Raw genomic sequence first — 21,900 nt, 5'->3', positions numbered from 1 at the left:
TAGTGGACCTTTCCAGATTATTAGATGTGATGCCTCACGGCTTTCAGGAGATTATTAGTCTGTCCAGTATAACCATCGTGCGTAGGGGCATCATTCCCGTCAAGAGCCTTCGTAGGAAGCTTAACATCATGAGCTAGCATAACGCACGCTTAATTGGCTGTCTGTGGCTCAGACTTGCTCAGAAAGCTGCAGCTTGCACCTGGCCCTGCATTGAGGTGATAACATTAACTAAAAAATGGGTCTACCCTATGTCATCACATAAGACCTTTCTCGGTAGAACTATATCAACTAAGATGTTCGCTCCGAGAGGGCTGACATATAGCGAGAGAGCTAGCCACAGTTGAACATATGCGTAAGAAATTTCAGAGCATGTCTCTCTTTAATGAATGCTATCGCCAAGCGAGGTACCATAGTTTTCAACTCTCTTAGTCGAAGTTGCTGAACTGGTACCTGAGTTGATTTGAAAGTCAAACGAACCACGGTTCAAGGAACCATGCAGACTGGAGTATGAACCTATTTTCAATGTCGGCATTTTTAGTTCCTGCTTTAGTTCTATGAATAATTGTCGCAGCTTCAATTTCTGCGCTAGATTGCTCGTATCTACGTCTCACCGACAATGCGACGTCCTGCAGCAATGACATCAGCGGTTGGCTGTGTTTGGTGGACAGGAACTTGTTCGTTGGCAAGGCTCAATCCATGCTTTTTACGTCGCAGCAAGCTACGCTTCCCGTCAGTAATTTCTGGTCCACGGCAGCTTCTGAAAATCATCATCGAGCAACTTTGTTCGATATCTGCCAGCGGTCGTTGGGGACCCGCCAATATTACCCCTCGTACTGTGCCCCTCACCAATGATTTCGATGCGTAGAAAAGCAACGACACAATAAAACCGCACTGCTTTCATCGCTCAGATTCTCTCTCCCTTCAGTGGACAGTCTTGCATCTCTCAGATTTCGGATATGTCCCGACGAGCACGAAACAATGAGTACTACGAGGAGGACTTCTACGAAGAAGGGAGCGATACATATCGACGTCCGCGGCGGTCTCGACGCGAGCGCTTCGCCGAAGACGATGAATTGAAATATGGACGTCGAATGTCCCCGCCACTTCCCGTGGACGAGCTGGAACGCCTACACATACGAGAACGGTCAAAGCCCGACTTTATTCGCGAGAGCTTTGATCCACCGCGTAACCCTGGCCCCCTGGCTGTGATGCGAGAGCGGGAGGAAAATGAGGTGGACATGCTTCCGCGCGAGACATTGAGGGGCTACGAGCGGGACAAGCACGAGCGTCGTGAGCGACCTCGGCATAGGAGAACCGCTAAGGAGGAGGATATTTATTTCCAGGAGGAATTGGAAAGACGGAGGTATACAAGGGCCGAATATGATGAGGGAGAAGTTGAGCTGCAGAGAGAAAGGCCGTCAATACCGCGACCTAACTTGGATAGCGATGAGGAACTTGTACGTTTACGTCGCGACAAGAAAGGGAAGAAAGGCTCGCGGATGAAACACGCGGAACTTGAGATTGAGCGAGATGAGCTTTATGGCCGTGGATCTGACGCCAGGCGGGAGCATACCAGGCTCCACAGTGATGTTAGAGAACGTACACCAGCAGCACGCTTACGATCCCACCGGCACCGGCAGCCGGACGGAGACGAAGAGGATGAAGAGGATATCATTATCCGAAGAGATGAGCGGAGGGGTCGAAGCGGCAGGTTCAAGGAAAAGGAAAAGATTACCATGCGAGAAAGAGGATTCTCGACGTCCCCGGAGTCGCCAAGTTCGAGAGAGCTTTCGCAGGTTCGGAAGTCTCATGTTACATCTCATGAACGTATGAGAGATGGTGAGTTATGACATTTCGCGCTCGAGTCAGATGCTTATTTCCCATCTGTCGCAGGTTATGAATTGCCTCGTGCACCACTAGCACCCAGTCCAGATCCGTCTTCTCCAAGTAGCTTCGAGGAATTGGAGATTCGTCACCGGTAAGCCGATAATCGTTCCATTGAAGTTCGAATCACATGCTTATTTTTGTATAGTACACGGGGACGCCCAACAAAAGAGAAGATCATTATAGAACGACGCAATGATACTTCACCTCCATCCATACTTTCATCTTCAGAATCTGGCAACAAAAGCGAGGACGAAATTGACATCACTCACACAAAATCCAAGACCCCAAACCGAAAAGAGAACGTTTTGATTATGGAACGTCAACCCCAACGCCACGAGAGTGATGAAGAGGTCCAAGTCTTCGAGGAGGAACAGTACACCCGGCGCGATGCGGGAGGGCCTCAGCGACGGAGCACACCCACAGTCACGGTTGAAGATAAAGCGATAGTCCGGGTTGACTCAGGAAGCCATGGCAGTGCAGACCAGGATATGCGTCGGGAGCGGCGTGTATCCACACGGCGATCCCGATCCATCAAGGGCCACGGAAGACTGTCTGACGAGAACATCGACCGCAAAGACGGTCGAATCGGACGGCGATACATTGGCGTAAAAGACAAGCGAGATCGACTCTGGACAGAAATCACCAAGGACCTGGTGGTCAGGGAGGCCATTGAGCGGGCCGGCTATGAATACGAGGAAACGGACTCGTTCTATTACATATTCTCGTATCTTGGATATGTGAGTCTAGGCCTTCTTGTCCAAGCCCACACTTCCCCTTGTAAATTTCGTGGCTGTCTCCGGCCCAGCTGACAGCTCCCCACAACCATAGGACGATATATCAGCCCTTGTCGCACTATCGGAGGACATCCGCCGTGCACGACGCCAACGAATTCAGGAAATCAGCAGGGAGCGAGCCTCCATGCGTATTCCGTTTGCACCTGAACCAGTCGCACCCGCTCCCGTGTTACCGGGGAGGCCGCCGTCTCCGCGTCTCCGATCTCGGGATGAGCGGAGACTAAAGAAAGAGCGGGAGCTCATTATTGAAGAAGGACGATGGAGACCAGGTCCAGCTCCGTTGGACAGATGGTGACGGAGCAAATTCGCTCCACCGTTGAGACTGATTGGAGTGTGGCTTGGTCAAACGGTCGGCCGACGTTCTCAACCCGCTTATGATTCTGAGCCTGAAATAGATACCGACGACAGATACCCAGTTTCTTTTTTCCTCTTCCTGTTTGTCAGCTACCTCTCGAAGTTTATCGCTCTATCATTCTCCAGGTGCTCTTATGACCCTTAGCAGACGCATGTTGGTCTGTCGGGTCAGCGAATGCAGGCCCCTGGTCAATCTTGTACTCTGAAGCAGCAGTAGGAAGCTGAAGACATGCCCAGCTTGTATCAAGAATATCCGTCAAATGATATTCGAGCAACTGATGGATATTCTCAATCGACTACCTTATCCACAGCTGACCATCCCACACCCTTCATGAATTTATTTATATGGCAGATGACGTGGATCTACGGAGTACCGTTAGTGCCATTCGATATGTTCCAAACATGCAGCTCAAGGCACCGAATGACCGATCAACTGTCTCAGAATTTGTGGATACCGTATTAGCAGTACCTCAGGTACTTCCTTTCATGTATGGTAAATGATCCTCCTCGACGCATTTAAACCAAACATGGCATGCGTATTTTGTACTATGCATTAGCAATTTGATTGTTAGACTTACAGGAGTACGGAGTACAGCAATGAGTGTGGCAAAGGAGAAAGAATCCTCCATAGGGACCCCATTCATATATCAGGTAGTTCAAGTACCTCGAATAGCCAGAGGTGTTGATAAGTCATGCATCCGATGTTTGGTGCCTGTTGTCTAAGGCCTGCAGCGAAAAGGGATGAAATATAGGTACACCCTATGGATTCGTTGCAGCAGCCAAGCACAGCAATTCCAAGCGGAATAGCTTACTCATAGTCCACAACTTCGATGTATAATTCTAGGGTGCTCCATAACAACTCCAAATTTAGGACCAGACACGACATCAAAATTACCATGACATAAAAGGAGGGGGGAAGACGACGCCACAGAAGTCAAAGACTGAGTTTCCACAATGGAAATTATATCGGCGCAACGGGAATGGCTGCACGGCACAAGGCATTAAGGTAGACTAGTGGTCAAGTGTCAACTACAGATGCTACTTATTTTAGCTCTGGCTCATTCCGTTCGCTTCGGCTTGTTGTTGTTCTGTGTTAGTTTGACTCCCATTGGAACGTCTGTATAACCTCCTGGGATGAAACTGAAACAGATATAAAAGAATCAACCACTCGATTTCTGCCAGTTTACCTGTCTTTTTCAAGGAAATAGATGAGCTGAGAGTTCCTCTGTAAATATAGGTAGCCGGTACTGAAAAGGTCTAGATAGTGCCTGGACTCTATGGAGTAAGGGATCGGCAATGGCCAATCGGCGAATCGAGGGGCATTCAGAATTCCACTTTTCATTCCTTCAGCCACAATCAAAAGAAATGAAGGATGAGGATCGACTGGTTGTTTGAAAGCTAGTGGGAGTTGTGAAAATTACCAATGCAAATGTTTGTGTACTTGATTTTAAGGTAACATTACAGGTCCTGTTGTTGGTAAGGTATCCAGAGACGTTTCTCAACAGTTCTGTATACTGACAAAAGCCACATGATCGTCAACTTCAATGGTGTACAAAGACATACGTCTTGTCAAACCACCGAGTCAAACCAGATGTGTTGAAGAAGCTCAGAAGGCTTTCCGCTGGTGATGGTCAAGTTTGCAGCTGCGTTCTCCTCGGTATCCTTGAGAGTAGACTTGAACGTAAGTCGTTGTAAGTCATTGTCGTTATCTACCTGCTTATTCAGGGTGACAATCCCAAATAGTCCTACAGAGTATACGTTCCATGCTCTCATGACTGCCTATCAGTCCCGACAAGCTCAAACTAAGGAAGAGTGCGAACGACTAACCGAAACCAGGGACTCACGAGAGAAATTCAGAAGGCGGGGTTCGCTTCCTTATCAATCGACCAGATACACCACTAGAAACTACCTTAGAGTTGTCATCACTAGCCTTTGTAGTGCTGAATTAGTCAGAAGTAGAGTTAATTGTAAGTGCTGCAGGCTGCAGCGATGCAACTCTCGCTTCGCATAAGTGTGAGATCCTTCGTCTGCAGGATGCCGGAAAGTATGGAACGCATATTTTATACTTTGTACATCTTTAGTCTGAGTTGACCTTTTCTACCTTAGGATGATTCGTGGTAAATAGTGCTGTCTTGTCACATGCATAGCACTTGAGCTGAGAGTAGGTAGCGATCATACAGCTAAGGTGATGTCGTGAGTGGGAATTGTTTGAGCAAGTTCGCGCAACTGTTTCCGAGCGTCTTGGTGGAATGGGATGATCAGAGATGCTCCCTGGGGAAGTAATCGAAAGAAAGACTGGGGAAAGTTCCTTCCTAGAAAATTTCCATGCTGAGTAGACGAGTCCCTGAGCAACAGCAACATAGGTTGAATAGTAGGCATATCACAAACGTACCAGAAATATATATCCAAGTACCTCAGCTGATAATAATACTATTGACATTGATTGCTGTTGTATTTTTGATGTGAACAGCAATTGCATGCTTTTAGAGTTCTAGATCCGAGGATCGCCGGGTTGCTTCTGAGTTGTCTAAACTTCCATGCTAACTTCCATGCCACATGAGTGTTTTCGTCATCATGATCAATATCGTGGATGTAGCCCTCATGCGCCAAAGTATAGCAGATTTACGTTCCTGTACGTCTACTCCGTACCGCTCGCATCAAGTCATTAGTGGAAGATAGATATGGGCTCATAAGTCTTATCATTTACAACATCCATGGATTTCCTCAGTGGCCACCCTTGGGTACCAGCACGGGCTGAATTGGAGAGGTACCTTGGTAGGGCAACATAGCCAACCATATACCGCGTACCTTAAAAGATGCTTGATTAAAGGTCAGATGCAGGACAAAGCATGAGAGCCGAGATTACTCCTGTCAAATGCTCCAAGCACATAAATAACATTCTAGACCATCCATTTGTTTCCAGAATCCGGCAACCCAGTTGCCAAGGTGGCACTCCACTTTTCTGGATACCTTTTCCTGATGTTGTTGTGCGTGGCTGGGAAGTCATGATTCAGACTTGGGTATCCACTCATTTTCCAAGCTCACATTCAGATACGGAGTAGTGGATCAGCTTCCATTCTTAGGCCTCATCTGCTTGATTGAGATCGGACACCCCAAAGTATTTACCTTAGGAAGGGAGCCCAGGTATATCAAACGGTATGTAACGATTTGGAATCAGTATCACCTGCAGACTGTTGGCCCCACAAAATCCAATGAGAGTCTTCACATCGTAGTCCGTGCTCCTTTCTTGGACGCTGAGTTGCTTGGAAATCAACGGGATGACACGGTACATCCTATTTTCCAGTACCATATGTAAGGTAAGTTTTGTAATTAGATGCAAATTATGTATTTAAAAAGCAATGCGAATAGTGAAATTGCTTTTCAAAATATTCAGTCTACATTATTCGTTCAGAGCTCGTACACCTACGGAGCACCTTACGTATGCCCGATTTCTCAAACTTGTGGCTGGTGAATGAAATGACGCGGCCGATGGATAAGGTATGTCTGTCAATTGTCCATGGTGCCATACCGACTATGTAGTCTGTAAGAAAATTGATATCTATGAATTCTTTCGAAGTACGCAGTAGTCAGATAGTGACATGGCTGCGTCCAAGCATGTCAGGAAGATTATAATTTCAATGTACCTGAAAAAAATAGCGATTCTCATTAGTAGGTAGGTAAATAGACCTCATGTAACAGCATGTGTAGCAAGCATTGACCATTATATAAACGTGTACGGCAGCAATGCGAGGCCCATTGCTCCTATGGTTTTTACCCAGAGCAGGGTACCATCTACCTTGATGAAGATATACTAACACAGTTCTTGCTGGGATGCATTATCTACAGATCGTCTGATGTTGTTGAAGCTCGAAACAAACACACTGACTGATCTTTGATCTGATGTTCTTTTAAAATTATTGTATGGACGAGAAGTACTGTTTAGACAGGCACTTAGATTGATAGACAGTGCCTGATGCTATCTCAGACTCAAAGCAACCTTATTATGACAGGAAACTTAAATGGCATCTGTATCTCAGTGCCAGTACCAGCAAACATTACCGCATCATGAAGGCTGAACATACCCATTTTGGAGCATCTACAAAAATCTTCATAATAATCAGACACATCTTGTCGTACTTATTTCTTTAGGAGACAAAATCACAACCCCTTCTCATAAGAAAAATGCTGTCGCGGACTCCCAGGTCTGGCCAGCAGAGCTCCACTAGTCCACTGCCGTGTGGGTAGGATGCTATGGTAGGCACTAGGTATATCAATTCCTCTCATAGATAACTATCCATGAATGTAGCCTCAATTTCATTCTCCAGCACGGAGTTCGAATTGCAAGGTGATCAGCTTGTCTGCTATGGACTCTTGTTTCTTTCTATCTGAGCTTCAGGATTGGGCTGAAATAGCAAATTACTGTAGCAAGTGACCAACTTACGCAAGTATTTCTGTCTTCCTGGGATTCATTTTAGAGGCTGCTTTAAGTGCTTTTTGTGGAACCCGTATGGATCCACTTATCCTGTCACAATTTAGGTCATTGTTTTTGTTTACAAAGTAACTATACCTACTTAGGTAAGGTACCTACTGCATTCCTGTTATTTTACAAAGCATGGTAAGATATATTTGCATCTCAATGGTCCAACTTTCTAATATCGTACCACTTTGTATTGATTATCTATTATTTATTATTATTCTTATCGTTATTTTTAAGTTTGGAGACTACCTAGTGGACAAGATCCCGGTCTACAAAGTACTAAATACTTGCTTCCTAAGTTCCCAGTTTCCATTGCAGGACGTAAATTAATTCACCCGACCAACTCGCAACCTTATCATTGTTCGGTCCTGTTCGACTCTCCCGCTGTCAAACCACATCCTCCTTCTGCCTCATCCATCCCACTCCCTTTCTGATATCCTGTTTCTTTTGACATCCGGGATTTCCACTCGCTTCTTCTCTGCCTGTCTCTCGTTCTAGCTCCTCCTACTTTCCCGGTCGCTCGACATTCACTCTCTGGCTCCATGCCTAGGAGCCTCTCATCGGCTTCGGTTCTGCCAAATGCCTCGTTGTGAGCCCCGTCACACGGAAAAGCAGGTTTAAGTTCAAGCTGAATTCTTCTGCTTAGAGGCTCTCCAGCTTCAATTTAAATTAATCTGGTAAGTGACTCCCTGACTGAACTTGCACTTTTTCTTTTCTCTAGGTGCCATAAAAACCCTGGCTCATGCTGGACCCGCACGACTAAACTACTCTTAGGTACCAGAGGTTATCCATATATCTACGGGACTGGGGAGGGTCGTTGAATAGCCGACTATTGCACTCTCTGAGGTGTCGGACTTATTTCGACATTATTCACCCACGGAGCAGATGCTCTTAGCGTCTTATAGCTTACCGTAAACGCTTCGTCGATCTAACGATTATTCTATTCCACCTGCCGACCATCAACTACAGGATCCCTTGGGGACAGGCCCAGGTGCACGTCGAGCATAATTAAGGGTGGGATCGTTAAAGGGATTGCACAGTTTCAGAAGCCTCCCGAATTAGGGGTGTACACGGACAGGACACAAAAGCAGGGGGTGGAATACTATATCTCCTAATCTGCACTTGCCAAGATTTCGCCATGGTTCTCGACTTGAGTCTTCTGCTGTTTGCTTTACTTGCATCGCCAGTTGCTTCCGCTATCACCTACTGCTCTTCCGTGAACACTGGTTCCTCGTTCTCTGCCAGTAGGTAGCCCTGACCACCTCTCTCTGCCATCAAGTGGTATCTGATCTTTTTCTCCTTACAGACATCAGCATTTATCAGTCGAATGGACTCTGCACGGACACCTGCAATGCTGATTATGCCTTCGCAATCCTCCAGGGTAAAGAATGCTGGTGCTCGAACATAGCACCCAACAAAGCTACGAACACCGACATTTCCGATTGTGCCGTAGGATGTCCGGGATATCCGACAGACAGCTGTGGAGATGCCTCTAAGGGCCTGTATGCTTATATTCAGATGTCTGTACATAATCCTTCGGGCACAGCAGCTGCTCCATCCTCGACAGACTCGACAAAGTCCACGGTCAGTAGCCTTTGCCTCGAACTTCGTCCCCACGCGACTCATTTATTGCCAACCGCCCCAAGGAGCCATTGAACTCTGATTGCTAACGCCACTGTAGTCCGACAAATCCAAAACAGAGACCACTGACTCTAAAACAACTACCACAGCACCTACAACTACTCAAAATACTGTTTCGATTCAGACTGTTGCTGGTGTTGTGAAGACTATAACAGTCTCGGATACGGAACCCACTGCGACACCGACCTCACCCTTGTCGGATTCACAAAATGGAGGCTCTGGAGTTTCGGGCGGGACTATTGCAGGCGCTGTTGTTGGCGCTGTCGGTGGCTTAGCGGCAATCGTCGCGATTATCTTCTTCGTCCTCGCATCCAAACGTCGCTCGCGAGCCCAGAGCCCCGATCCGAGCGTTTCGAACGTTCTCCTCGACGGGAGACAAAGCAAGGGCTCTCAGATGAGTTTCGTGAAGGGCATGTTCTCTGATGGGCACAGTCACACATTGTCCGCCGGATCGACGATAACACCCCAACGTATGCCAACTTTCACTGATAACCGCTTGAAAACGGACACTGTACTTTATGGGAACGGGCGTCGGGATAGCGACGTGTCGCTCCAGGATAATGAAGATTACTCGCGTCCGGTGCTGCGGGTTAGTATTTTCCCAGTCGTGCACGCCTTGACGAGTTTGGTACTGATACATCTTTCATAGCTGACCAACCCCGATTAAACACGGGATCTGTGCACACGAATTTCTTTGCTTTCTGCATCTTGGAATCTCCTTATCTTGTGAATTCGACTTGTGCAACTCTGCGAAATCAGCGGTCTTATGATACCCAACTGTCACATAATCCTTCTTTTCTTCCTTGCATTTGAAGCATCGGCCTTCCTTCGGTCTTAATGACTGCAAGCTCCGGGGCATACAACACGTCCATGGCTGCGCGAATCCGAACACCAGTGGAGCATTTGCGAGTACATGAACGATAGTCAAGTCCTCCTGATTGGGGTATATTTTCATTTCTCAATGAGATACGATCCTCATTTCCAGCCTACGTTCTCTTTTGAGATTCGCTTTGTTTTGTTACCACTGAACATTGTGTACTTTGTACACTAGAAACCGCATGGCAGCTGTGTTAATGGTGGGAGTACATAATGGGTTTCAGACTGCCAATCTTGACGTTAGTGTCATCACTAATCCCCCGGGGAACCCTCCTCTGCTCGTCTTATTGTTTGAGTGCATTTCTCATCCGTCAGATCTCACGAATTTCCTTCAGTTCCTTGTCCAAATAGAATTGTGAGCTGGATGAAATACAAAGTAATTGAGACTACAAGTTCTCAGGGAGAGACTGATCTGTAATAGGTCTACTGTATTACTCTTGCAATGGGACTAGGCACGCCCATTCCATGCTATATAATATATATCATTGCAGAAAATATCTCCCAGAAGCTTGTAGCTAGCAGATCTGTCTGTTCAAACAAAAGCAAAAAATGAGGCAAATTAGACTAAACCGAACCAACGCCGTCCAAAGAACCCACAAGCCATGTTCCAACCATTCCCAGTCCCAGACACCTGAGATCAGCAAGCACCGTCTGGCAAGCATAGGCACTGGATAGTACATACCTTCCATCGACGTATTTGACCCGAACAATTCTATGCTCATCACAAACTAGATGAGAGAGGATCTGTTAGCTGCCTTCCGCAAGAGATATTTCAAGACAGCGGGCGAATCCAGTGCAAGATGCGCAGGCGCCCTACCACCATTGTCCGTCTCGGTGACGTCCGCATTGCCCTGCTCGACGAGAATTCTCACGACCTTCAGCCAGCCGGCTTTGGCCGCAAGATGCAGAGGAGTCAAGCCTCCAGGACCCAGCGCGTTGACATCGACTGTACTCCTGGAGAGCAGCAGACGGACGACGCCCGGCATGCGCTTGCGCAACCAGTAGTGGTCGTTCTGGCGCACCGCATGGTGCAGCTCCGTAAGGCCCCGTTGATCGGGGATACCGACCTGGATCCCATGCTCGAGCAGCGCGGTGGCGATTGACAGACTTCTTTCCACGATTTCGCGGCCAACGTATTCCATTAATTGGTGAACTGCCCGATGACTGAATTCGAGGGCGGCGTGGAGGACGGTTCTGCCGGCGTGGTCCCTAATGTTGATGTCAATACCGGCTGTGATGAGGATTTTTGCGAGTTCGGCACTGCCTTCGTGGAGGGCAGACCAGAGAGCTGTCTTGCCGCTTGTCGACTGGGAGGAAAGCAGCTCAGGGTATTTTCCAGCGAGGAATTCAAGGACATCTGGGTGGTCGGTATTCGTCGCAGCATAATGGATCATGGTTCTGCCATCAGGGTTGATTTGACTAAAGTCTGCACCTTTGTCAATGGCGGCTTTGACGATGTCTAGACTGCAACGACTTGCAAGGCTAGCGTGGGCGGTGATGTCGCCTGCGATGTCAACACCGGCTATGATGAGAATTCTGACGAGTTCAGGGCTGCCGTTATAGATGGCTGACCAGAGAAATGTGCTGGAAGACTGGGAGGAAAGCAGCTCAGGGTACCTTCCAACGAGGAATTGAAGGACATCTGGGTGGTCAGTATTTTTCGCAGCGTGGTGGATCACCGTAGTTTGTCTAAAGTCTGCGCCTTTGTCAATGGCGAGTTTGATAACGTCCAGATTGCAACGACCAGCGAGGGCGTGTATGACCGTTACCTGAGTATAGTCGGCTCCAATGCTGATCAGCTTCTTGACCATCTCATCGCCCATTTTTGTTGCGTCACAAACAGGCGAGGTATATGGCGCGCACACGTCGTTCAAAGCAGGGTTAGCACCGTGCTCGAGCAGAAGGTCCACGATTGGCTCGTCATTGGCGCGAACTGCCAGTGAGAGCATGCGACATCCGTCCAAGTCATATGCGTTCGGGTCGACACCTGCTTCTAGATAGTTTCTTACCTTGTTGAGTTGACGACGTTTGATGGCTTGGACGAGCGGCTGGGAAGGAACTTCGCGCGTCCGTTTGCGAGTAAGAATACCCTTCCCATCCTCTTGGAATCTGATCCGCTGTTTGTACTCAGCTTCATCAGGGAGGGCATGCTGCTTGGCAGCTCTGGCCAGGGGACGTTGCAACTTACCGTTGAGCCTCCGGGAGGTTTGGCCGAGACTGGCCACTGATAGAGGATTCAGGTGGTCAGAGATGGCCAGGAGGAGTTCCATAGGCAACTGCTCAATCTGCGACATTTTGCTTAGGAGTTGCTTTCTGCTTGAAATAAGTCAATAGAGGTGGTCAACTGCGCGGATTGTACAGAGTATCTTTGGATGATTGCTGAAGGGTTGAAGTGTCGAGCGATATGTTGGTTGGAAAAGACATGGCACATCTGTGGGCTTTCGCACTTGCTTTATATTCTCCCAGTAAGACATCCTAATGTATTCTCTGCGTTCTGCACGACTATTGAGACAATAACTTTGTGGAAACAGTAGAGGGTTCTGAGATACTTGACAAAGATTCTTAGAGACATTGTTCATTGATGCACGCTATGGGAGGCCCAGAATGAAAGACCTTCAAGGGAGGTGCAAGACTGTCCGTCTCGCAAACTAGATTTCTCAATGGCGAAAACTTTTCCTCAACGGCGAGGATGAAACTCGAGCAATGACCGAAAGAAAGACATTGTCCTTTGATCTTCTTCGAGACAACCCTTGCCCGTTGAACAAAGAGACTGTCAATGGCCTTGTATATGTTCCAGGACCAGAATGGAAAGGAAGCCTGAAACCAACGGAAGGAGATGTCTCTCAAGAGTATCGAAGGCTTCGACAATAGCCGCAGCATCACAAAGGTGACCAAAAAGTCGACCTTCATTCTTGAAGGTGAGTCTGATAATCAATGTCCCTCTTCCGTCATCAAGGAGTGGGCTGAAAGAGAGAGCGTGTCTCTATTGTAAATGAATGGATTTATGTGAAAGTCCAGGCAAGACAAAGGCCAATAGCTCACAAAGCCATTGTCGGTAAAAAGCGATAGATGATGATGCTGAAGACGAAAGGGCAGAAACAATGCAAACAAAGCACATGACTTACCGGGACAGTTTTGCCCGATTGGGAAACGCGGATCGAGTGATCCAAGAAGATGCTTCGAGCGAATACAGTCTGTTATCCATCGATCCGCTGGCCTTCCCCGCTCCCGGCCTCGGATCTTGAGATGTATGTGTAATTCTACCCTTACAACGGTGATATCATGAATGATATCGAAGAGTTGAAGACTCACCATGAGATCTCGACGATCGCTGGCATCTTTTGAGATATAACAGTAGATGAAACGAAAACTCGTTGTCTAGTTTTGGCACCATCCTGACGCTGGATGCGAGGAAGCCGGATGGTTCTACAACATGCGCAGCGGCATGCTGAAAGCTCAGTTCGTTCCCTGCCACTGCTACAACAAGGCTGAGTGGTCAACGCTAACGTGTCGCAGTACACTATAAGAAATCAGATCCGAAGGTTTATTTTCACCAATGCTATGGTCTTATCATGTTGCTCCAGCTTCGTCCTTATCTGATATCTGCTTCTCCGCACCAAACGTAGTAAGTTCAAGCAGGCCACGATAGAGCATATCTTTGGAAACTCGGGGGTCCAGAGGAGTCCTGCTCGATCACACTTCTCGTTGATTGCTTTTCTTATACCGCAGAACACCCCCTTGCACATATAATCGCTTCATGAGCCCTGAGGCGGGTTTTGTTCTTGCCGAACAGGCGTAGCCACATCTTGTATGTCCTTTTTCATTTATATACTGCTTCACGAGACACATGAGAATGCAGATACTCGGTATGCTCGGTGACTGGTGGTTGTCTGGTCTGGCCGTGATTGCGCTCGTTGGGCTTCACATCACCTTCGATCAATCCAGACGCAGGAAAGTCTGGCGGGGAATAAGTCTTCGGAGCCGCAAAACGTCAGCTGCTGGAACGCCTCCAAGATCCGTGTCACCGGATAAGAAGCCGGTGATCGGGTCCGCGTCCCAAGTAAACTATGCCGATGTTTTACCACCACAGCGTCGGCAGGCCCTCGCTGCCTTGCCAGAGAGCTCGGCACAGTTGGAAGAGATTGACAAAGCCGGAGTCAGACAATACATTCTGCCGATGACAATGGATTACCGAAATTGCCAAGAACAAATGTATACTCCGACAGGGTTCTCAACAGAAGAGATCAAAAAGTTAGGAGACTTCCCGGACTATGCAGCCCTAAGTGGTGTGCCTCTGCCCCAGCCATACCATAAGTTTGTCATTGACAAGGCCCTACCGAGACCATATCGTCCGTTCCGTTGGACATACCATCAAACCATGTGTAAGCCTGCCTGACCAGCACCAAACCGTCCATTAGAACGCCCCCACAAGCAGATTTAGGAGCTGACAGTCATCATTTCTCCTGCGTATAGCACTAACGAAAATGGAAACGGACTGGTGGATTGAGCTCGAATCCACTTACAAAACTCGAATCGCGCAACGCAAGGAATTATACGCCAAACACGGCTCATCAGTCCTCGGCTATCTTCCAGGCTCTGAATTAGCCTGCAAGGAATTGATGGAAATGGTCTTGCAGTTTCTGTGCGCCCGGTATCCTCAGTACTTCTCGCTAGAGAGCAAGAGGATATTCAAGAACAGAATCCTCGACACCGAGCAAGACATCAAAGCCAAACATCCTTTGGAGATCCTCCTCGACAATGTGCCCGAAGACTTTGCGATCATGCTGCGCGATGAGGAGACAGGCTTCTATTTCCTCCGCGCGGCAGTGGTTTGCTCTGCTCTGGGATGGAATGTTGGACTGAAAATAGGACTTCAGCTCCATCAAATCCATGGGGAGATCCCGGACTATAAGGAAAAGATGCAGTTCTCTATGGATCGGTAGGTCCAGGGAATAAAGAGAGCGGCAAGCCCAAGAGGTCGCTGACAAGTCCTCCGCTAGGTTCTTCGCCAAAATGCCAACAGACAAACCAATCCAGAGAGGGTCCTGGGGTCTAGAAGTCGGACAGCCTTTGTATATGCCCCCGGGGGATCCTCACGAGAAACTTCGTCTGTCTCAAGACCCTAGCCTGCAGTTGGCCGATTGCAATCTGCGAGTGGATTGGCAGACACTGAGACGTCTGCCTCTGTCGGCAGCGGTCGTCTTCAATTTCAAGGCACTATTCACGCCCGTGTCCGAATTCTGTGATGAACCATGCATACCAGCCTTGATAGCCAAGATCCTCAAAGAAGGAAAAGAAAATCTCATGAAATATAAGAATACATGGCATGTGGAGCATGTCGTGCTTCCGAAGCTTGAGGAATGGGCTAAGGAGCAGGAGGATAAAGGTCTCGTAGACAAAAATTGGCAAGTGGCTACATTGGACGAGAGCCCTTGGTTCAGGAACTGGGAGGACAAGTGGCATCGCCAGCAAGGGTTTTGATTAGTTTGTTTGAAGTGGTCCAAATGATGTTCTCGGTGCTTCTGTATAATCTTTATTATCAATGGAGACCAAGTTGCTTCTAGTTATACACATACCTACAACAAACAAGAACGTAACCTACATGATATGTAGAGTCAAGGGTATATTGAATCAAGGATATCCGCCATTCTGCACCAAGATCATCAACCTGGTGGCGGTTTGGTGAGGTTCGTCATAGACTTCTGCACTCAATCAGAGGTCGTTATTTTGCCCAGGAAGTTCCAGCAACACCACATATTGACTGTGCTTCCTTAAAGCTTCGACTGTGACTCTGGATAGCTTCAATAGGCACCTGGCAACGAGGATGCCTTGAGCCGCTTGCTAACGAGACGACGTCCGCCCTGTCTAGCTCGCGCCACTCAGTGGTGGGAATACGCAGGAGCTGAATCCCCAACGGGATGCGCATCAGTCATACATTGAGGGACAATGGCGGCCAATAATCGTAGAGTGTCAAAATTTTCGAGCTGCCGATTATGGCGCCCAGTGACCCGCTCACTCGTCCCCAGCGGCCCCGTTAGACCGTGACTCGCTATCGTCGCTGCCTTGATCGCTCTCCTTATCCAACTCTTCCAGTTCGTCCGCCAGAGGACTGATGCGCTCTTCCAACAAATCCAGATCCTCCAACTGCTGCCGTGCCGGTAACTTCCAAAGACTAGTACCGCACACACGGTCCTTCGTCAGAAGATCGTCGACAAATTGATCCATATATGTAAGCACAAATGTGTCGCGTACTCGTCGCTTCAGCTTCCGGTAGTCGAGAAGGAGAGGTTCCAGTGTCTTGTAGACGTCGACCGGGTCAAAGGTCAGACGCACGTAGAACGCCGCCAGGGCGCGGAGGTATTTGAAGTCCCCCCGTTGTCCAAGCACACCATTTCGAGCCTGCTCCTCTGCCGTGGCCTCTGTCTCTTCGTCACTGCCCGGATCGGTGTAGTTGAGATATTCCAAGATGATTTCACGCTCGGGGTTGAGTTGCAGCAACTTGAACGCAAGACAGAGAAACGGAGTGGGTTTCTCGGCGACACCATATGTACCACCGATAGATGTCAGTTCGACCGCGCGATCGCAAAGTGTCGCCGCGTTTAAACCGAAGCACTGTTCTTTCCAGTAATATGAGTCTGTAATGCGGTCGCGAACGGCTTTCTCGAACAATGTGGCGGGGTTGACACCGCGGACTAGGGGTCCTGAATAGCCACGATTGTCCAGGAGGGTACTCGCATCAGCACGATGGGACGACATGTTGAAAAGGATCGGAAAATCCCGACTGTGGACGCGACTTCAAAGGTTGTCCGCGAAGAAAAAGACGAAAGTTTGATGAAAAGCAGGAAGATCAACTGTGGCTGACAGGGTGTGGCGCGGAGGCTGTGCCAAGACGGACTCTTATCGATAGTCGCTCCGACAACCAGCCCAAAGGTAAGCGGAGGCGCTGGTGATGCAACATGTCTCAGGTCTGCTATTAGCAGGTTTGGTGGCTTCAAATTACAGACCTTTTATCAAAAGATGATCATGCTATATAAGTTAATTGTGTGTTGTGGTGACTTGTAGTCGTGTGTGGCTCAATTCATGCGTCGCTGTCTTTCGTGCATCTCAGGAACATCAACACATATTACCATGCGCACTTCAAGTTACACACAATCATGGTGCTTCTGACCTCCTCAACAGTCTCAGTCATTCTCTCCACCGGTGTGGTCTGCCTATTTACTCTTCTCCTTTTTCTGTCCGGCTACGTCCTTCAGCAGCAGTCTGTCAGAAGTATCCAGAGTGCTCTTCGGCCTCCTGGGGTTCCAGACCCAATCACCGGCCACGGATCAGCAGGGTCGTCATTTCAAAAACGGGAGCAGAGTATTCTGTCGGATCTGATTCCTGAGGAGCAGCAAAAACATGTCGTCCATCATGCGCAGCCTGGAGCAGGAGGCAACTACGCATATCTGCAACTCCTGTCTTCCCCCAATCCATCTGATATCTGCTCCGCAATCCTCTTCTTCAAACAACTCGCCACAAACGGCACAGCAATCAACGACCGGTTATTCATGTATCCCCGGGAATGGGATCTGCTGTCATCAGACAAGGTCTCGGACTCTGTCAGAACAGCTCTTTCTCTGCTCCGAGCCGCAAGCATCAAGTACAACGTCTGGCTTCTCCCCATCGACATGACGGCAGCGACCTCTGCAGGCTACGAACCGACAGATACCAAGCTTCTTCGTCTAGGCCAGATCCAGTTCATGCAGTACGACAGTGTACTGTATGTTCGAACACCGGGTCTGTTGCTCGACACTGGCAAGCTAGACGAGATGCTCCTCTCCCGGCCATTGCCCCTGAAATATGACAAGGATCGTCCCGAGTCCTTCAATAATGAAGCATGGATTCCCATGCCTCTTAGGGCGGATCGTGATGCTATTCTTCCGCCAGTGTACCTGATCACAGTCAACAACGTGAAGAACGGACAGATTGAGGCGCGAGGCCATATCCCTAATGTGGCTCTCCCGGGCTTTGGGGGTCTGGTCACCAGCCCCAGGGGTGTTCACACACTTGAGGATAAGGGTAATGATCCTGCTGATGAGCCAGGATATGTCTTCTTTGAACAGGATGGGGAAGGTCACGTTCAGTGGGCGCAGAATCCGCTGTTCGGTGCCTGGAGAGCACAGCAACATGAAGTTTGCGAAGGCGTCGACTTTGATGAAATCGCTCATGATCATGATCAGCAATGTTTTTCTTACGACCGTTCTTGTGACCATCTTGCGTGCTCTTGGTTTGGTTCTTGGAAGGAGTTTGGGTATATTTACAGTTTGTGGCGTCATCTATCGGGAAAGTAGGAGTGTACTACCTACATATATATATATTTCTACACGAATGCAAATACGAAAGATCTCATTATTCTGTACTACCTATCTCTTATTTTCAGAAGTGTTTGCCAAATTTTAAGATTTAGTATAAGTAAACACTATAGTCTAAGACACTGGTCTAGATGTCCGATGTCGTTCGTTGCGCTATCATGAACAAAGGTCAGCACATGCAATCAATGAATGCCATGATCCGGTTCCCCTTAGGATAGCCTCAACAGAATGAAACATTGACACTCTGTCCACCTCAAACGGGGAGCGAACAAGATGGCAGAAATCTGCCGGGATATATTATACATCGCAAGAAAAGAAAAAAAAATCATCGAGGAACGTTGATCTCGTAGCCCAGCAAAACCTCGGTGGTATTGCCTTCCCAGCCTCTATTACCACTTGTCGAGATCATAAAACGACAAGCCTGATCAATATATAGTTGTGATATAGTCCCGGTGCGGTGCCCAGGGATGATGAGAAAAGGTACAGTGGAATGGCGGCTGACTTGTTCGTGTTTCAAATCGTACAGTCGAAGAATATCATGCGACGCACTGGAACAATTGGTCAGCCAGATCTCATGATGGTAAGGGACAAAAATACCGTATTAGCTAACGAGGAAAGATAGAAATACTACTCACCAGACAATATGTCGCCCATTGGGCATCGCCTTGAGCGCCGTCACCGGTCCACTGCCCTGGGGAAATTTGAAGGTCCTCTCAGGCTCTCGTAGACCTTTATGGAGACTGAATTCCTCCACAGTTCCATTTCGACGCCCTGCATAGATATAATTCCCGTCCGGAGACCAGCATGCATTCATGCACCATGGTGGAGAGTTGTAGGGTGTGATCCGAGCAACGGGGTCTGCTTGCCGTCTGTCCCATATTCTGATTGTGCCGTCGATGGATGCGGCAAGAAATGTGTGGTCTGTTACTACATTCGACCCCTGCTGTGTTGATGCAGCAGACTCCTGGGCCTGTGAAGGTGGTTTTAATTCTTCCGCGTGTGGTAGACCGTTCGTCACTGGTTGCGACGAAACGTTTAGAAGATTAGTCTCCAGAGGTTCGCTCTTTGGGTTCGTCATGGTAGCGTCTGAACTTGCGTTGCCCTCTGCAGTCCCATTTTGCTGATCCATCACGTCAGGCTCGCCGTGTGCATCTGCATCTGCATCGGCATCGGCATCCGGAAGAATGCCGTTGGCAAGAGCTTTGCCGAACTCATCATCCTCGTCTATTCCAAACGCATTTCCCGATGCACCCCCACCTTCACCACCCCCGCCATCTGCATCTCCGAACAGTGAATCGGCGCCGCCAAAGAGTGAATCTGCCGGGGATCCCGCCTGCGGGTTTGCAGCAGCGCCACCTTCACCTAATTCGTTCGATGTATCCATGTAATTGAAGCTGTCAGTTCCGCTTGCATGGTAGTTTGATGAGTAGGTGCCATTCGTCTGAGGCAGCTCTGATGTGTCTTTTGGAACAGGAACTGCGGATTCTGGCCGAATCTCGATCGCCGCGATTTGCCTAGCGCTGGCACCAAAGACACGCCGCGTCTGTCCTGTATTCAAATCCCAGTCAAACACTCGCTTGTCCCAACTACCAGATAGCAATGACTTCTCGTCTGGGGTCAGATGCAGTACCGAGACGGCCGAAGTATGCTGTTGCAGGAGAGCAATCTCTTTCCCCTCATCATGACGAACTGACTGCAGACGGATACTGCCTGACTCCAACCCCGATAATAACCATAGGCCTTCGCTATGGCTGGCTAGGGAATAGACTGGTGACACTGCGTTCCCATCCATGCACTCCCAATATGTCATCAACACGCCCGCCTTCATTACGCTATCGACGAAGGGATGTCGTTGCGCCACGGTCAGCATCAATTTGCTGTTGATCGAATCCACCCAATTGAACTTTCGCACATATCCATCAGACCCTCCGCTAAACACCCATCGCATGTCGGCTGTCGCTGTTACTGCATTTATCGATGTACTATGGGGTGCGGCCGTGGTCGGTACTATGTCGTAAGTGGATGCTGTTAGACAATCCGGACGAACTGGAGGGTGAAAGACGGAGGTCAAGTCGGATGTGATGTTTGTGGAGTCAGGGGAGGTCATTGGGATATCGGGATTCGCTTGAGATGCGATACCAGGCCCTTCGGATGCGTGGCTGGTATTCGACGGGCTTTCCGCATCTTGATCGGCCTCGGCGTCTCCATCGGCATCATTATCATTCCCTGCTTCATCTGCGTCTCTCAGAGCGTCTTCCATTTCATCGTCCGAGCTTCCATCTTGCGAGCCTATGTCACCTGGCCATCAGTAACTCTTTCAAGCATGGTGGGATAACGGGTGAAGGGCTCACCCGCAAGATCTCGATCATCGTCGTCCCCAATTGAGGTCATTTTGACGTCGCTAAACTCCTTGCTCCTCAGATGCTCTGTCGCACGCACCGAATATATGAGCTGAAGTCTATTCTCAATGCGTCAATCGCTATACAGTCTGAGCAGTTGGGATTTGCGATAAGGCGCAGTGATGCCTCTTGGGTCGGGTGGAGGAATTGCTGCAAATTATGGACTCATGGCTCGATTCGGACATCAAACCACTTCTCCTGGGCTTTGGAGAAATAAATCCAGTAGCCACAGTATTAACTCTAAAATTGATACGAGGCTTTTTATTTATGCGCTAAATGAAGCCAGGATCCTCTCTCCGACAGAATGGGCCAATATCCATTGAGTTCCCCAGACGTCAGTCACGTTGATTGCCCACTTCCTGCCTAAGGCCACTTCATGCCTATCTTGGGTTAGCGCCATGATAGGATATCAGAATCGCCAGAAACCTCAGCATACTTTTCTCGCCCACTGATGTCCAGATTCGATTACTTTTCTTTTTTCATTTTCCCTCTTTTTTTTTTCTTGTTTTTCGCCAATTGGACTAAACCAATCAGAAAGAGAGACAATTGATCTGGGCCTGTTAGGGTAGCGAACCATCGCAAGGGGCAAACAGCGGATTGCAAACGATATGGAACCTTCAATCTGGATAGGCAACTGGGTCCGAAGAAATAAGTCTGGGATGGCACATTGTACTTGAAGGGATATTCTGAGTCTACGTATCTCAATATTTTTATACATGCCACATTGTCAAAGGCTGTTCGCATCCAAGCATAGCCTCACACTTTTAACCGGTGCCAGCATGAAAGCTTCTCTTTATATGGGATGGTAACCGGTATGGGAATACAGGAAGGCCTGGAAACAAAGGAAGATATAGTCCTGGGAAAGATGCTTGGCTATTACTTCACATTACCAGACGTTTGTTCAATACAAAAGAGGAGAAGGAGGATGATGAAGACCCGAAACACTGATAGGGCAGCTTGATTTCGTTTGCATCTCAGTATTGTTTCCCTTGTATAGTTCTATCCCATCTCTTTCCTTCTCGGAGTTGTTGTCCAATGAAGACTGTCACTCTTTCCTTGTCTTTGTGAATACGAACTTGATTTCCCCTTCACTTCTCTCCTCCATTGTACGAGAACTTCAC

General features: G+C 48.4%; 7 protein-coding genes across 7 annotated transcripts; 4 read left to right on the top strand and 3 right to left on the bottom strand.

The window, feature by feature from the left end:
* Window positions 1-956: 956 nt before the first annotated feature.
* NFIA_078290 (uncharacterized protein) lies at window positions 957-2,976 on the top strand (the record flags this gene model as incomplete). Its single annotated transcript, XM_001259785.1, has 4 exons — window positions 957-1,839; window positions 1,894-1,978; window positions 2,033-2,624; window positions 2,716-2,976. The coding sequence occupies 4 exons, from the start codon at window positions 957-959 to the stop codon at window positions 2,974-2,976; spliced, it is 1,821 nt and encodes a 606-aa protein (XP_001259786.1).
* A 5,674-nt stretch (window positions 2,977-8,650) lies between these two features.
* Window positions 8,651-9,820, top strand: NFIA_078280 (WSC domain-containing protein; the record flags this gene model as incomplete). The annotated part of the gene is made up of 4 exons (XM_001259784.1): window positions 8,651-8,756; window positions 8,819-9,096; window positions 9,194-9,742; window positions 9,803-9,820. The coding sequence occupies 4 exons, from the start codon at window positions 8,651-8,653 to the stop codon at window positions 9,818-9,820; spliced, it is 951 nt and encodes a 316-aa protein (XP_001259785.1).
* Window positions 9,821-10,757: 937 nt separating this feature from the next.
* NFIA_078270 (F-box domain and ankyrin repeat protein) lies at window positions 10,758-12,323 on the bottom strand (the record flags this gene model as incomplete). Its single annotated transcript, XM_001259783.1, has 1 exon — window positions 10,758-12,323. One exon carries the CDS (start codon window positions 12,321-12,323, stop codon window positions 10,758-10,760), a length of 1,566 nt encoding a protein of 521 aa, XP_001259784.1.
* A 1,574-nt stretch (window positions 12,324-13,897) lies between these two features.
* Window positions 13,898-15,510, top strand: NFIA_078260 (heme-dependent oxidative N-demethylase family protein; the record flags this gene model as incomplete). The annotated part of the gene is made up of 3 exons (XM_001259782.1): window positions 13,898-14,411; window positions 14,503-14,968; window positions 15,030-15,510. The coding sequence occupies 3 exons, from the start codon at window positions 13,898-13,900 to the stop codon at window positions 15,508-15,510; spliced, it is 1,461 nt and encodes a 486-aa protein (XP_001259783.1).
* Window positions 15,511-16,041: 531 nt separating this feature from the next.
* Window positions 16,042-16,785, bottom strand: NFIA_078250 (PRP38 family protein; the record flags this gene model as incomplete). Its single annotated transcript, XM_001259781.1, has 1 exon — window positions 16,042-16,785. One exon carries the CDS (start codon window positions 16,783-16,785, stop codon window positions 16,042-16,044), a length of 744 nt encoding a protein of 247 aa, XP_001259782.1.
* A 398-nt stretch (window positions 16,786-17,183) lies between these two features.
* Window positions 17,184-18,359, top strand: NFIA_078240 (uncharacterized protein; the record flags this gene model as incomplete). The annotated part of the gene is made up of 1 exon (XM_001259780.1): window positions 17,184-18,359. The coding sequence occupies one exon, from the start codon at window positions 17,184-17,186 to the stop codon at window positions 18,357-18,359; it is 1,176 nt and encodes a 391-aa protein (XP_001259781.1).
* A 346-nt stretch (window positions 18,360-18,705) lies between these two features.
* NFIA_078230 (WD40 repeat domain-containing protein) lies at window positions 18,706-20,771 on the bottom strand (the record flags this gene model as incomplete). Its single annotated transcript, XM_001259779.1, has 4 exons — window positions 18,706-18,801; window positions 18,865-18,928; window positions 19,016-20,669; window positions 20,732-20,771. The coding sequence occupies 4 exons, from the start codon at window positions 20,769-20,771 to the stop codon at window positions 18,706-18,708; spliced, it is 1,854 nt and encodes a 617-aa protein (XP_001259780.1).
* Window positions 20,772-21,900: the final 1,129 nt, after the last annotated feature.

The sequence above is a fragment of the Aspergillus fischeri genome, genomic scaffold (genome assembly GCF_000149645.3).
Source record: "Aspergillus fischeri NRRL 181 1099437636264 genomic scaffold, whole genome shotgun sequence".
NCBI lineage: Eukaryota > Fungi > Ascomycota > Eurotiomycetes > Eurotiales > Aspergillaceae > Aspergillus > Aspergillus fischeri.
Note: the sequence above shows the minus strand (reverse complement) of the source record. Positions and strands in the feature narration are given on the sequence as shown.